This window comes from Phyllopteryx taeniolatus, chromosome 13 (assembly GCF_024500385.1).
Source record: "Phyllopteryx taeniolatus isolate TA_2022b chromosome 13, UOR_Ptae_1.2, whole genome shotgun sequence".
In the NCBI taxonomy this organism is placed as follows: Eukaryota; Metazoa; Chordata; class Actinopteri; order Syngnathiformes; family Syngnathidae; genus Phyllopteryx; species Phyllopteryx taeniolatus.
In genome coordinates this window covers 8,684,972-8,701,817 of record NC_084514.1, presented here as the reverse complement: position 1 = coordinate 8,701,817, position 16,846 = coordinate 8,684,972, and the positions used below count along the sequence as shown (strand labels likewise).

General features: G+C 39.7%; 2 protein-coding genes across 3 annotated transcripts; both read left to right on the top strand.

Moving 5' to 3' along the window:
• The first annotated feature begins 1,956 nt into the window (after positions 1-1,956).
• Positions 1,957-8,769, top strand: lgals3a (lectin, galactoside binding soluble 3a). The gene is made up of 6 exons (XM_061794522.1): positions 1,957-2,114; positions 2,586-2,603; positions 2,677-3,390; positions 6,188-6,276; positions 6,982-7,138; positions 7,389-8,769. The coding sequence occupies exons 2-6, from the start codon at positions 2,589-2,591 to the stop codon at positions 7,542-7,544; spliced, it is 1,131 nt and encodes a 376-aa protein (XP_061650506.1). The 5' UTR covers positions 1,957-2,114; positions 2,586-2,588; the 3' UTR covers positions 7,545-8,769.
• Positions 8,770-10,637: 1,868 nt separating this feature from the next.
• On the top strand, positions 10,638-16,467 carry synj2bp (synaptojanin 2 binding protein). Of its 2 annotated transcripts, none has more exons than XM_061794099.1 (4): positions 10,638-10,823; positions 13,044-13,180; positions 14,390-14,485; positions 14,594-14,614. In XM_061794099.1, exons 1-4 carry the CDS (start codon positions 10,766-10,768, stop codon positions 14,597-14,599), a joined length of 297 nt encoding a protein of 98 aa, XP_061650083.1. In that variant the 5' UTR covers positions 10,638-10,765; the 3' UTR covers positions 14,600-14,614. The 2 variants fall into 2 exon arrangements, with proteins under 2 accessions (XP_061650083.1, XP_061650082.1); XM_061794098.1 differs by lacking the exon at positions 14,594-14,614 and adding an exon at positions 14,685-16,467 and having other exon boundaries at positions 10,640-10,823.
• Positions 16,468-16,846: the final 379 nt, after the last annotated feature.

Below are 16,846 nucleotides of genomic sequence, written 5' to 3'. Positions count from 1 at the left end.
GTTATGCCTATATATTTTTATAAATCGAGTTCAATTGTAATAATTAAAATTCAACTTGATTTGGTGATCGTGAGTGACAATACATTTTTTTATATTAAAAAAACGTTATTTCGTGTTCTGTCCATTGAACGTAGCCACTTTGCTTCGACGATGTGACGTCATCAAATAGGAATTGTTGCAGTTTTAGCCTGTTGACTTTTGAATGTGTTTTTGGGTCTAATAAGTCGTAGGCAGGGGAAATCAGATAATAGTATGTTTATAAAGTAAAAAATATGTTTTAACTGGACACTTATAAAAATGTTTTCGTTGAGTGTTAGTGTATATAGATCTAGATATAGATTTATATTGTGGGATTCTGCAATGATTATTTTTTCCACAAGAACTGTTACTGTTGACTCAACAGCACATCACATGTGAAGTAAACATTGTTAGCTAATTGAATATAGCCTACCACCACTAGTTAGAATGAAATGTAATCCATAACAGGTGGTTTGGATAGAGGGAGGATGGAAACAGACGCTGGTGCTCCTTCAATTATTATTATTTTTTTGAATAAATGATTTTAAAAAATACAGTAAGCAGAAGTATATACTTGCTGACCGACAACGGCCTCAACTGACGCCGTCCCTCTGCACACACAATGGCTGAAAGCTAAACCCAGTACAGTCCTCAATAGCTCACTTCCACGTCACTTAACAGGCGAGGCCCACCTTTTTAGGCACACATTCATTCACAGGCACAGTTACTGTAGTGTAGAATGTGTGGATGGTGAACCCAAGTGGCCAAAAATGTATATACAGTACCGATTGTTAATAATGCAGTGTACGCATGAATCTTTAACTATATGCATAGATAATACACTAAATACTTTGAGGATTTTATCTATTGCAGGGTTGGTCTGGAATATAAACCATGTGATTAAAGTGCAATTAAGGTTTTTTCACATTGTTCTTGGTTTTCATCGTGTTTGCCGCAGGGCAGTGCACAAGGATGACAATGCTAAGCTTGCCCATATTTGGAAGTGCTCGTGTAGCAGCCAACCAGAAAGTAACAGGAAGACTTTTTCTCGCTGATTGGTCTATTGCTGCTAGTAATCTGAAGTCACTCCGCCAGCCCCTCTCACATTGGATGCACCTTCTGATGTCACAGCGATGGCGTTCTCGAATTGAACATTTTTCAATTCTAGGGCGCGTCACTTCAATTCTAGGGCGCGTCATGGCAAACGTTTACCTTGCACCGCGATGCGACACAGCGTTCCGTCCTCTCTCACTCGCATCATATACACAATGAATGGGCTAGTTGACGGCGGATTGCACGTTGCTTAGTTCAGCGTGAAAAGCCCTTTAGTGTACCCATATGTCTGTATTATACTGACCCCAGGTGAACAAGTCATGCACACTAGAAAGAGCAACACAATATTCACTGAATTACACTTTTTAAATTTTTCAAATTTTCAATTTTCACTGTATGTTTCTATAAAGTACACTTATTATAAAGTGGTATATTTCTTATTACAAAAAAAAAATTGTGGGGGGAGGTTGGAACGGATTAATGGCATTTCAATCAGGAACGATGATTTGAGATATGAGTGTTTTGAGTTACCGAACAAATTAAACTAGCATCTCAAGACATCACGGTATAAAAGTTGGTCTTCAAATTGAGAAGAAAAAAAATGTGTAAACAATATTGGCAAAAAAAAATACAAATTGGCTAAGCGTTAATATATGTTTTTAAAATGTGTAAAATACTGTAAGCGTCCAAAAGCCTCTTACCTGTATAGATACCTGTCTTATTACTTAGTGCTGTTTTTTTCCCGCCTTCAAAATATTTTGTTATTATTGCTGATTCAGTAATTTTGTTGTCAAAATATTTCGCGTGAATTGTATTATAAAGATGAAAAAATAAAATAAAAATAGAATTAAAAAAAAAATCTGCGCTGTGGCGTCATCAAATGGGCGTCGTCACACTTCCTGTTTGAAGAGTTGTGTTTAGTAGGCAGCTGCGGTTGCTTGTAGTTAGCCTGACGCGGAGGCTAAATTAGCAGGCTAACTGGCCTACACTCCAGGACAACAAGCGACCCACTTAAACCACTGAAGATTCCACCCCCTGGCGAGGTTTTTATCGACAATACTATATTCTCTCCTGTTGTCTTCTTTTACTGTCAGCGGAGTTGACAAACTAGCGAGTTAGCCTTCGTACACTTACAGTTTCGCAGCTACAGTTAGCCCACTCGCCCTGTCAACAGTGTTGCAACTTAACTCGTTTGGCCAAATAAGTAGATAGCGTGTACGCGCTGACAGTGCATGATTTGCCTGCCCTAATGTTGTTTTAGTCTACTCGGGCGTCCACCTTTGTGGATTGTGTTAATAATTTCTTCGGAATGGAAATGTTTAGTGTGTCATTACTCAGATGTGCCTGTGTGTGCGTGTGTGTGTGTGAGTGAGTGAGTGAGTGAGTGAGAGAGAGAGAGTGAGAGAGTGAGTGAGTGAGTGAGTGAGTGAGTGAGTGAGTCAGTCACCACCTCCTGCTTGACAGCTGGTTACCCGCCCCAAAAATACTCACATTCGGTTTTGTCTTTGTTTTAGGTCATGTCGGATTTCTCGGTAAGTTTTCCTGAATGTTATGGTTGTGTTACAGTAATTCTTGTATGATGACACTTGTTTTTCTCCACCGCAGCTTACAGATGCTTTGGGAGACAGCACCCCGAGCCAGGCCAAACCGCAAGGCAACACCAACCCGTCAGCACCAGCAAACAACCCTCCGCCTCCTTCTAACCCCGGATGGCCATCGTCAGCCCCGGGAGCTCCCACCCAGCCCTCAGCCCCTTCCGGCTTCTCCGGCGGCACCGGCCCCGGCGCGCCGGGCCAGTTCCCTTTCCCCTCTGGCCCCGGAGCGCCGGGCCACTACCCGGGGCCCCCTTCGGCGCCGGGTGGGTTCCCATCTGCTCCCGGGATGCCTGGACAGTATCCTCCAGCGCCAGGGGCTCCAGGGCAGTACCCCGTCAGCCCCGGTGCGCCTGGGCAGTTCCCAGGGCACTACCCACCTGAAGGAGCACCTGGTCAGCTACCCGGTGGGCCTGTTCCTTACCCAGCTGGACCTTTCCCCTCTGGTCCCGGAGCTCCTCCTGGGCCTTATCCCAACATGCCTCTCCCGGGTAACTACCCAACAGGGGGTAACGGCATGTATGGTCCGGGGGGTTCGGGCGGATTCCCCCCTCCTGCCGGCCCAGGTGCCTTCCCGGCATTCCCCTCTGGTGGAGGCTTCCCCCCTATTCCCGCTGGCTCTTGGGGACATGGTGGCGGAGGTTTCCCACCGGCACCCGGCCCCTTCGGTCCCAGTCCTGGCCCGATGGGTCCTTACGACAACCCCGCTGCTCCAGGAGGCATGCTGGTGAGTACAACTAACTGCATCCAGTCAGTTTGCTTGCTGGCTTGCGGTGGTGTGCAGTAGAGCTTCTTTGGTGACATACTTCCACTTCTGTTTTTGTCTTGCTTGATGTTTTTCCACCAAGTGGTCTGGTTCAATCCAGTTAGGGATGGGAAACCCTCATCATGCTTTTGTCTTAAACCTCTTGTGTTTTGGTTATATAGATCACCATAAAGTGACTCTCTAACATGGACTTAGTATAAATTGTCAATTTTATTTCAAAAATTACCTTGGTTTTGTTATACGAGTGTCCAGAAAAGGCCCCTCTGACAGCTACTTCTGTTTGACCCAGTTTTGTATCCGCTTTGTCCATATATAGGTAAGACAGTCCCTTTCCTCTGATTGGTTGCCTCCGTGTAGAAGACCCACTTGTGAGGGCACACCTGTTTGTTATGTTGACAGCGCTGGCTCGGGCGTGGAGGGGAACGCGGAAATCTTCGCTAGTGATGTAGATAAACTCGAGAAATTCAAATGAACTGATTTCAGGCCTCTGGGGAGAAAAACGTCAGGAACCCAGGAATGGGCGGATGATTTGATTTCATATTTCACATGTTTACTGAGGCACCATAGAGACAATACATGAAGGATGAATAATTACAGCTCTTTAGACATCCAATCACTCGGTTTTGGGGTGGGCGGTTGTGTCTCATGCAAATGCTGAATATGGCAATGGCTTTTCGTTTTTATTTATTTATTTATTTATTTATTTATTTATTTATTTATTTATTTATTTATTCATTCATTCATTCATTCATTCATTCATTCATTCATTCATTCATTCATTCATTCATTCATTCATTCCAGCAGAATGGAGAATCTGTATCCATTTTATGCCGGAACATTACCCTGACTACCAAGAGCGGAACTAGGGCGTACTATGAAGCGAATGGCTACTCAGTGTTGCCAATTTAGCACTGTCACTGAATTTTTTAACTTTTTTTGATCCCTGTAGCAACCATTAAAAAGGAAAAAAGTGCCTACCAACAAATTGAGTGACTTTTTCTGGTCTTATTGGAAACTTTAAATTAATCGATTATTAAAATATTATTTGGATCCCTAGTCACTGGGATGAGAGAACACATTCGTGTGAGTGCATTCTGCCGTAGACTTAAACGCGTCTCCTTATCCGCACTCATTTTGTGCTGTGGTAAGTCTAGCACCTCGGGAAGGTGAAAAATCACATTGCACGTTTTGATTCGCTCCCGGGCTCCGAGCCTCTGACGGCAGGTGAGGGCCGGGCAGCTGACTTTTGTATAATTTGTTTTGATTGAATCTATGTCATCGTCGATTGTGAAATCCGTTGAAGTGACTCGCCCGCATGTGTGGCACTAGTATGTTTTCTGGGCAATGCTAATCAACAAGCTGCAGTACCTTCAGTGACTGCTCGCACCAATAACGGGAGGGGGAGTGATCATGTCACTTTGCTTGCACTGATGACAAAAACAAAAAAAAAGTATACCTTGAAACTGGTAACCAGCCCATGGCTAGCACTAACTGCACGGTCCCGCTTCGGTGGGTTCTGTCTGAAAGGCACGGGCAAATAAATGTTGTCGCTACCATTTTTCACCCTGGATATGCCAATTTTTGAAGGCAGTGTAAGAGGAGGGAAACCCAATTAAACCTGGCAAAGAAGTGGGATGGAAAAGTTGTTTTTGGAGCCTTTACAAAAACGTACTGTACCATTTGGTGGAAACAGCAAACTTTTCCCACTCTAGCTATCAAGTCAACTTCTGGTGTCGCTATGATGCAGGAATTCCCTAAAAAAGGGCTTGGGGAATAATGTGTCAGACTCTGCTGTGGGCGAGAAGCATCATCAAGAATTGGAATATGATAATTTAAAAATATATATATTTTTTTCAAATGTCTTCTTGTCTTTCAGCCCAGATTTTATCCACCAAATAATTGAAAGGGACAAAGGACGTCACTTCCGGAATCAACATGTGGTTTGACTAGAACACGGTGCAGGGGGAATTAAGACTTGGTGTACCAGTGCTATATATGTATTATATACCAGGATGGACACATTTATTACATTTATATTACTGCTTTACTGTATTAACTAAAATCACTTTGTATTATTGTTCATAATTTTGTAAGTCACTACGAATAAAAGGTCTGTTTAACTTCTTTTGCTCTTTTTCCCCCCCCCCCCCCTATGTGTGGTTGCTCTGTCATCATGTCAAGGAAAAACAGAGTGACCATTTGTATTCGACAGTGAAACCCTGCATATTTGCGGTTTGGCATTCGCAAATCCAGATTCACAGATTTGTTTTTGGGGGGGACATATCTTCAGTTATTCACTGAAAAACTCTCATGATATTGCTTTGGCATCTATGTGACAAGGAAGTGAGTTGAGGAGTTTCATTTCGACATGAGGGCTTTGCCACCATCTTGTGGCATCCATAGTCACTTGCAAACCTTTTTAGGGGAGCGTCAATTACTCGCTGCTTTTTGCTATTCGCAGGGGTTCACTGAATTTGTAATACTACTTCGGCAGCCATTTTGTCACATTCATGGAACATGAGTACAACGGTATGGATGAGCTTTTTTGTATTGAAGTGTTCATTTCATCTATTCGAGTATTCAATGGCGGGGGGAGGGGCTACATATTTGTCTGGTGGGATGCATTTTGTTTTCACATGTAATGACTTGCACAGTCTTTCTTTTAGTATGTTTAGCTCCAAGAGGAAGCTTTTTCTTTAAAGTGGTGTAATCATGTTGTCGTACTCATAAATATGATTACGGTATTTTGCTTTTACAGATGGTGCCATACGATCTCCCGCTCCATGCCGGACTGATGCCGCGTCTTGTCATCACCATCGTTGGGGAACCGATTCCTGGAGCAAGCAGGTATGTTCTCATTCTGCTTGAAGTTTAGCCTAGAGGTTTGCATTTAAAAAAGCGAATATATATATATATATATATATGTATATATATATATATATATATATATTTAATGTCATTTTGATGTATATTGTAATTTATAGAGTGGAATGTCGTTATTAAATCTTTTTATGATTTATTAGTATAACTACTATAAATAATGAGAATTACTAATTGCTTTATTTATTTTATTTATTATTTTTGACTGCACAAGTCAATTTTTAGTAATATTACAGTGCCGTGAAAAGTATTGGCCCCCTTTTCAAATTGTTATATTTTTGCATAGTTTCCCCACTTTAATGTTTAAGATCATCAAACAAATATATATATCAGAGAAATATAACCCAAGTGAACTTAAAATGCTTGTTTTTAAATAGTGATTTCATTCATTAAGTGGGGAAAAAAACTATTCAAAGTTACCTGGCCTTGTGAAAAAGTAATGGCGCCCTAAACCTAATAACTGATTGGGCCATCCCTAGCAGCAACAACTGAAATAAGCGTTTTCTATAAGTGTCAATGAGACTTTCACATCTCTGTGGTTATATTTTGGCCCGTTCTTCCTTGCAGAGTTCAATAAAATGACAATTTACTTTGATTGAAAACATTGAGTATGATAAATCATCTCATACTGTTTTTTTCCACCCTTTTTTTTTTATCACTCCTGTGATACAGGTTCCACATGGACTTCATGAAGGGTTCAGACGTGGTCTTTCACTTCAACCCTCGCTTCCACGAGCAGACCATCGTCAGAAACTCCAGCATCGGAGGATGTTGGGGGCCAGAGGAAAGGGGCGGAGTTTTCCCCTTTGTTCAGGGCCAACGCTTTGAGGTAAGCCACGGAAAACGGGACTTTAACGCAAGTGTGTAGACTCTTTTACACTGAAAGAGAGAGCGTGTGTGTGTGTGTGAGGTGGCGAGTGTTTGAGAGTAAGTGTGTGCGTGCTAACTATTAACAAGCCACTGAATTAGAACAGACAAGTCTAGCATTACCTGACAGTATTGCTTGGCCTTGGCGAGGGTCTGACTGACTTTACAAGCGCTTTCTGGTGACACGCGCTGACGTCTGATCCTCTGCGCAGCTGAAGATCCTGGTGGAGGAGGACGTGTTCAAGGTGGCCGTGGACGGCAACCACCTGCTGGAGTACGAGCACCGCGTGGGCGGCCTGGAGGACGTCACCCTGCTGCGGGTGACGGGCGACGTGGCGCTGTACAGCGTGGCGCCCAACATGATCTGAACGCCGCCCCGCGGAAGGACAAACCGTATTTGAAACAAAATCCCTGAGAAACAACGCACGCACCTTTTGGAATTTGACACCCACACATATGTGCGCGTACCCTGTTAACAGAAGGTAATCTTTGCCCACCTGGCATTCTTTTAAAAATATAATTTATCTAAGTTTTCCGTAGATGCGCATAAAATGCTGAAAAATAATGCTTTGCTATATACTGATGTTAGAACTGCACTTGTAACATAATAGAATCTAAGGGGAAAAAAAACATGAATGGACCTTTTCACCAGGACGTCACACGTACTTGCGGGTGGCAAAAGTGCTGATTGCACTACTAGTAAACAAACCCATGTCATTTGACCAAGGTAGAGCCATTGAGAAACCAGTTAAATGGCTTGAATGACGGATTCCAGCCTTCTTCTTTACCACCGTAGTTTGAATGTCTGAAGGTGAGCCGAAAAGATGTTAAGTGAGAGAAATTGCTTGCAAGGGAGACGGAACGCCAGCAGTAATTTACGTTTCAACAGGTAAGTTGATTCAAAATTAGACACGGTGGAAATTCAGACTTTGTTAACATGATCATTGAAAGACTGGCTAATTAATTGACTTCTTTGTTGCTCCGATTAATGACATACACTGAAAGCACTGTAGAGTTGACATTAGCTAGCTTTGCTAAATTACTCAAAGACAACTACTGTCTTGCTATCTATTTCCACTGGATACTCTTTTTTTGTTTTTTGTTTTTTGTTTTTTTTGTTTTTTTGTTTTTTTAAAGTGAAAAGGTCCATTTAATGTTATCATGTGTCCCGAAACATTTCACGTTTCTATCGAGATGAAATGCCAAGATTTTTCAAAGATAATAAATGCTGACTTTTGGTTGACACCGTTAGATGAATGCCTTTCTGACAGTGTCAGTGTCCTTTTGTAATGTATAAAGCGGGATGCTTGAAGTTGAAACTTACTATTTAACTGACTATTTAAAGCCATGAATACATTCTTTACCTTGACTCCTTCCGGGTTGCAAAATTGCACGTGCTGTGTTCTCCGGTGTCCCGACACAGTCTAAGGAGCGTGTAAGGATTGAAGTGTTTCATTGCCAAAGATAACAGTGGCACAAGTATTCCCCCACCCCTCAATATAATGGCAAATATTAAACGACTGATTTGTTTTTTTTTCCCCCAAAATGTACTTCTGTGTATTGGACGTGACTGAAATAAAGATGTGTCAGTGATGCTTGGCTAATACTGCTGGCTGAATAATACAATGACGTGATGCACGCAACTCCAAAATCATCTGTAAATATAATTCATTCATTTTTACATATATAATCAGTACATAACGAGTATTATACTAAATCCTCAACTTTATAGCGCACTCTAAAAAAAGCTGCTGAAACAAAGTTTTGTACATGCATACGAAGTTAACAAAACAAAAATATCAAAGAAAGAAAATGGTACTGTTTAATACAAAATAATCTGTTCAAAGCACTCCTGCAGTGCATGCTGTGTAGACCATTTTCTAGTTGATGGTTTTATAAGTTAGAATTAATTTAAAATTCATTCATTTATGCACCCTGAATAAATTTAAATTGATTCAAAATTGCCTCAGCATTAGTGAAATTGTGTACTAGTACTAATGGATTTCAGACATAATAAAGTAAACGAAAGAATGTACTTGCGTCTCGACTTGTTCTGGTTGCGCAAGACTTTAAATGCAGGGTGCTATTTAGATGATTTTAGTTTTAGTGAATAAAAATAAAACTGAGTATTTTCATTCAAATTGTCTGGACACTTGTGTGACAAATACAGTAAATATTAAATAAAAGAAAAAGTAAATAAAATGGAAACAAAACAAGTCAAAATGAACGTTTTACACTTATGTGTTTAATGGATTTTATTTTAGGTAAATGGTATGATTGTAATATAAGAATATGTAAAATATTTTCAGTAAAATAAATGTGTTTTTTGTGTTATGTAGATTCTTTTAAGAAAATGGTTACATAGACAAAATATATCTAACATAACATACTTTTAAATAACACCAAATTTGTTTTGCTACCTAAATTGTTTTAAGTTAATCTAAAAAATAATATTTTCAGTAAAATATAGTTGTTAATTTTCAATGTAAAATACTGGAAATGTAATAACTTCTTTTTATACTAGTGTGACTTCTAAGATTGTTTTAAATGAATGTTTATGAAATCCAAATACCCATATTTGAAGGAAATAGTCTTAACTTCTAAAATAAATAATTTTCCAGTTAAACAAATGTATATATGAAATGTTAAAGGGGCTATAGCATCCAGATGGCCTGTTTCACTAACAGGCTCTTTATGAATTTTTTGCTTAGGAAAATGAAATATCGATACGCCCCCATGTCTTGCTATGATGTCAGAGGCAGAACTGGAGACCAAATTTGCTGCATAGCTGGCGGGTGTGGACAAAGGAATGTAGACTTGGAATAAGAAAAATTCCTGTGAATTTATTTAATTCAAACATGTACGTACATCGGTTGCACATCATTAAACGATGTTAAACTAACATACAGTATTGAATATTTTCGAAGAAAATCAAGACAGTTTACTACCTTTTAATCATGTGCAGCGGAAAATTAAGTACTTTTAAATGTACTATACTATAAAGTGGCAGTATTTACCCATATTGTATATATTGTCGCCATCGGGCAGAATCCTCGCACCTCCAAAATGACAACTGTTCAAGGAAAAAAAAATAAAATACTTGCTTGACTTTCCTAACACTCCTTTGTTCAAGTTGACATACCTTATATTGCTATCATGTACCGTTGCACACTGATCAATACAGAACTACCCCAAAATTATGTACAATTGATAATTTGTTATGCTGTCATTGATGAAAATAACAGACAGCAGCCGTCGTCATCACAAGCTTCGCTCACGCCAGGCCTCTGACTGTATAAATAGCCTTTAACTTAACAAACGCAAACGCCTGTGTTACATCATCCTCCCAAACTCTTTCAAAGGTCTTAGAGCCATGGGTGAGTCAGTACCTAAAACGATGAGATGAAGAACCCCGTATATTAGCCGGAATTTAATCTGCGCTAGGGGGCAGCACTCGCGCGCAACGCTTCATTTTACGCCATGAGCGTAAGCGAGCAAGTCGCATAATCGTCACCAAATGAGTTCACCTTCACGCAATTAAGTTTGTCTCCCGCGTCGCCTCCGCTTGAAAACAATCTCCACGACAACTATGAACGGTTCGCTCATTTCAAACACGGTGGACATTAAACTCAAGCGTGGGCCTGCAGGTAAAGATAATTTCATGGCGGTGGTCGCTGCTAAATTACGTGGCTAGCGGGGAAGCTATCGAGCTAATGGCTAACCAACTCTCCAAACCAGCAAAACATGAGCAAACTCAGAGCTGGTGGCGTTGTTAAAACATTCGAGCTGACAAATGAAGTCAAACTTCTCGATTGTTGTGGCTCGTGAACGCGTTTGTATGCTATTTGACGCTTTATTTTACGTATTCGCTCGGCCTGTCAGACAAAGTGAAACAGTGCGTGTGTGGGGTTAACACTATACGTTATTTTCTGTTAGACTAGAAAAAAAGTCCCGGTGGAAGGCAAGCACAAACGCAATCGTGCTGCACAGTGGAATAAACATGATGTGCATTTATACATCAGGAAAAGCAGTGATTGATCCACATAGTGGAAACATTTGACCCGAGGTATGTGCTTCTAAACTGCAAATGTTTTTTCACATGCCACCTTGTCTCACTTGGACAATTCTAAAGTAGAGAGACTGATGATCGGCATCAATATTCGGCGTTTTGACACATTGACAGCTGCCTTTTTTTTTTTTTTTTTTTTTTTTTTAATCCGACGGCTGATAAGAGCTCAAGTTAAAACTGTAAACTGCAGGGAACCATTTATTTGTTTTAAAATTTTCAGTTAACTTTATAACAGGTTGTGCTCACCCTGGTAACTGCCTGCACCTTTTTTTTTTTTTTTTTTTAACTTAAATCAAAGATAAGTGAAAGGTTAACTGCCTCACAGTTCTGAGGACCGGGGTTCAAATCCCGGCCCCCGCCTGTGTGGAGTTTGCATTTTCTCTCCATGCCTGCGTGGGTTTTCATCTGGACACTCCGGTTTCCTCCCACATCCCAAAAACATCCGTGGTAGGTTGATTGAAGACTCTAAATTGCCCTTTGATGTGAATGTGTGTGCGAATGGTTGTTTGTTTCTGTGTGTCCTGCGATTGGCTGGCGACTGGTTCAGGGTGTACCGGGCCGAAGATAACTGGGATAGGCTCCAGCATGCCCGCGACCCGAGTGAGGATAAGCGGAACGGAAGATGAATTAAATTTTGAAACATTGTATTTACTGTAAAAAAAAACTAACACTTTAGGCAGCTATTTATTTGTTTGAAGTTTTCATTTGACTTTATAAAACATGCTCCTGAGCTTGGGCGAGCCCTGCACTTTTTGTTAGAATGTTTAAAACAAAGATGTCTATTGTTTAAGATTAAAAAAAAAAAAAAAAAAAAAAAAAAAAAAATTAACATGTTGCAAATCTGAAAAGCTGTTTAATAAGCATGCTTAAAGGCGTTTAAACAAAATTAATAAGTGTTGGGAGTTATTCATAATTTTGATGCAAATATTTTCCCTTTGCTGCAAATGAATATTGGCTCCAAATATCGCTAATCGGCCCCCTTGACTACTCAGAATCGTTATCCGACCTGAAAAAAACCCCACACATCATTATCTCTCTACTCTAAAGAAACAAAGCAAATCTGTGAAAGAATAGGGTTAAAAATTCCATGGATTTTCATATTTGGAAACGTTCCATGGGACTTCATGGGAATTTACGGGAATAAACCAGGAATTTACCAAATTGAAGGTTGACTCTTAATAGAGAAGTTAAATGTTGGAAAACGTATTTTAGAATAATCCCCACCAAAATAATTACATTTAATGTAAATTGCAGTGTTACTTTGACTGAGGCATTCCCCAATTTATGAGTTTATGGAGCGACAAGCCATTGTGTGGTCAACTTTCATTTTTTCTTTTGTTGCTGATTTTCGAATAAAGTGGAACAAATTTGAGAAATTATGGTCTTTAGTGCCTCACATGGGCAAGGAGAGCTATCTGCAGTAGTTTTCTTGAATGTCTGCTTATGACAAAAAACGTTTATAATCTATGTTTGAATATGATGCCTTTCCAATAAATGACCTTCAATACCCTGTTAATTCCCCAAATTCCAATGGAAATTTCCTAAATCCCCATCTTAAAGTCCCATGGAATTTTTCCATAAACTCCCTGTAAATTTACCTATTTTAAATAATATCATTGTCATTTGCTTTATATGTATATATATATATATATATACACACACACAAGCAAAGCAGGGAAATTGATTAAAATTGGAAATTGGATTGGATTTATGTGGGTGAAGATATTTTATCTTAAGGCCATATCATCATGCCTTAATCACGACATTCCTGTCATTCCCTTTTTCTGCTCCCGTAAAGGCCTGGGCTTCAACATCGTGGGGGGCGTGGACCAACAGGACGTCGTCAACGACTGCGGCATCTACGTGTCCAAACTCAAGGAGGACGGCGCGGCGGCGGTTGACGGGCGGCTTCAGGAGGGCGACCGGATCCTGGCGGTAAAAAGAAAAACGAAAATACAATTTATGAGGTTCACGCACAAATGTTACGCACCCTTTGGAGAAAACAAACACACCCTTTCCTGTACAGTGAACCACCACTACATTGCAGTTTACCGTTCGCACTCTCGCTATAGCAATTTTTAAGCAAATTGTTTTTTTATTTTTTTTTTTTGGGAGGTTTTTACAGTATACAGTGGTGCATTGAGATACAAGTTTAATTTGTTCCATAACCACATTTGTAACTCAAATCACTCAACTGAAATCATCTTTCCGTATTAAAATGAATGGAAATGCCGCCTCCCCCAAAACTTTTTTTTTTTCAGGGAGAAAATTACCACTGTATAATATTGTACTTCATAAAATCATACGGTAGTTACATAATTAAATGTAATTAAAAAAATGTATAAATGTTTTTCATACTTTGCATCAGTTGAATGCACATTGTGCTGATGCCCACCTTGGCCACCTGGGGGCAGAATAAGACGGACGGATATGCTATACATGGACCTCTGTTATATTGAATGTCTAAATGTGGTGCTGCACTGTTTGTCTTCAAATAGTTGCTTAAAGGGTTACACTGTATCTGCGTTTCCCGTTTTGTGTTAGCATTAGTGCTAAGATAGCACACTAAATGCTAAGCTATATGCTTGTTTTAAATACGCAAATTGTAATTCTCCAAGTTTGATGTTTAGTTTGACAGTAAACCAACTGGGAGAGGCATTAAACATCTTGAAGCCCCGTTTAGTGAAGAATTGTTCAGCATCTGTCAAACTGCTGTTTATTGTGAAGTGAGTTGAGTTGCGTTCACTGCCCGATACTGCTCGTATTGCAAATTTGCGCTCACAAGTCAAGGCAAAAACAGTACTTACAGTAATATTATTATTACCGTTTAAACCTGCCTCGTTTTTGATTAAGTGATAGTTTACCATTACTTGACACCGAAAGAGAGAACGGGTGCTAAGGAATACTTTTAAAAAGTGGGTTTTAATACATTTAAATGTTGAAAAGTCTTTTCAAATGTTTTTTATACGGTCTCTCAATATTGTGAATTTTCAATCACGATCACAGGTGAGACATACTGTATCTGGAACATATCCCACATGATAAATGAGGGTTAACTGTATTTACCTGTTTATTTTTATTCATAACTTTTGTAAAAAAGGATGTAAGATTTGTTGAGCCTGGTGCTCTTTTTTTGTTATGTAGATCAATGGCGTCAAGCTGGAGGATCAGACACACAAAGCTGCAGTGGATTTGTTCCGGACAGCGGGGGAAGACGTGGAGCTGTGCGTTCTGAAAAAGGTACTTTAAAAAAAAAAAAAAAATAAATATATATATATATATATTTTTTTTTTTTAAATCTGCTCGTATGTTGTTTGTTAATGATTAATGTACAATGTTACCTCCAAGGTCTGACCACAATCTGTTCTTTCGATTTGGTTGGCCTTTTAATCTTCCCCCCCCCCCCCCCCCTGCCCCCCCTTGACCCTCCATTTTGCAGTCATCCCATCATACGAACGGACCCGCTGAATCCCAAGCCGAGCAAGCACCCCTGGCGCCCTATCTGACGAGACTCGCTGTGCTAACGGGAGCCGCCGCTGCCATCTTTGCATTCATTTACATCCGTAACATCAGAAGACCGTTTTAGCAAAGCCGTATTTTTTTTCTTTTTTAGGTTCAAACTTCTTTCTTGAGGCCAAAGAAGGGAGGGAAAAAAAACACTATTCAATGCTCTTCGCAGAGGTAATCGTCATTGCACAGCTTTAGGGGACGTAACTTCACGACATGGCCGCCCTTAAAGAAAAAAAGGGAAGAAAGAGCTGCCTCAAGCTCTGCTGTCTTTTTTGTTGTGTTTCAACATATTCCAACTGGACTTGGCAGTGCCTGGTCATGACGCGCTTGCTTCTTTGTTCCGCTTTATCACGGTCTAATATAGACATTTCTAGCCATTAATGCAGAGAATTAACACTATTCTGACCTAACAAGTAAAATGCAGTCAGTCATAAGACATCAATCAACAATTAAGAATTGATTTATCCTATCTTGAGACGATGGAGGCTAAAATGGAGTGCACTACCTGCTGTGACCTGCAGTATACATTTTCCTGTTTGACAGATCAAATAAATGCTATCAAATGCCCATACCTAGGTAGGAACTTTTTTTTCCCCTGATGATGCTGGATTATTGATTAGATTGAACCCCGCTATTAAGTGATGCCCCCCCACCCCCTAAAAAAAAGTTTTTAATTGCCAGTAGATGTCAAAGGATGGCGGCAAAGCACTTTTACTCTATTAGCCAAGGCTTAAGCCTGACTAAATGAACCTCCTCCTCTCACTTAAACATAGTTCCTTGGCCACGAGTTGGCGCCAAAGCAAAATGTTTATATGAGGTAAGGCTTTGCCCTGCGCACTCAAACAGCACATAATGGAGGATAGTTTCCCAATAATATTACGCAAATGCCGAACTGAGAATACACATGGGGTTTACTGTAATTGAGTCTTGATGCACTGAAGACTCAAAATGGAGTGTGCTGGTTGGCTGCGACCTGCAGGGGTGCTGTCGAGTCACTCAGCTAGTTTGCGCATTAGAGGACAGATTTTCTCATTTTACACACATTTTTCGCATTTAATAGAGCTAATACATTTTCAAAAGCATTTATGCTCCTTAATGTCGAAATGATTAAAAATATCTGAAAACTTTTTTTGCGATTAATATATCAAATAAACATCAAATTCTTATCCATAGTAAAAAGTACAGCTCTGAATGTTTCTCAGGCAAAAAGGCAATTTTTAAACAGATGTATAGTTTGATAGTCAAAGACATAATTATGAATTCGCGCAAACAGGATCAACTATTTTTTTGTGTTGTTGTCGCTATTCTTACTAGTATGTATACCACAGACTGTACATTGTAATAAATCCAGCCTTGTCTTTTCAAGTCACCAAGTGAGTGAACTGTGAATTTAAAGTATTAATTTGAGATGCCGCCATATTTTGTGTTTTGGTAGGTCCTCCGGCAAACACATTGCATATACATTCCCCCATTATTGTGCACAGAGGTGTGAATAGTTCCTTGAAATAAAAGAGGGAGTTTTTGTAGAGTTAAAAAGTTTATTTTTGCACTAGCCACAATCATGGAACGTCTGCGTCCGTGTGTCAGCGAGGTTTTATTCGTCTGTTGTCTTGTAAATACATTTCATTTCACTCTGCTGCTGACTGTGAATACTGTGCTCTGTATGCCAGAAGAGGAAATAAGAAAAATTAAAGTGGTTTACATCAAAGCAACTGTTCATTTCATGTTGAATTCTTCTTTTGTGCACACCCTTTTCAAATAGTTGCCTTAATGCATATTTATGTAACTTTAAGTAAAATTAAGTGTAATGTAATTTAGGATTCCCTTCTGTACTGGGAGAGCTACAGGTAAATGTATCCAAGACTATACAGGCTTGTTGCCTCCTCGGTACCATGTAAAAGTCTTTTCTTTTCCTCCAAAGCCTTAGGGGTTATTTCCATAGGGAGAAACAGAACTGACTCACAAGTACAGTGCAGCAAATATTGTTTCTTAAAAAAAATAATAATAATTGTCCACAGCATTCAAAAGTACACAATCAATGCACCATCTTTTGAAACAAAGTTTCAATTAGATGTGCAATAATTAATTGAT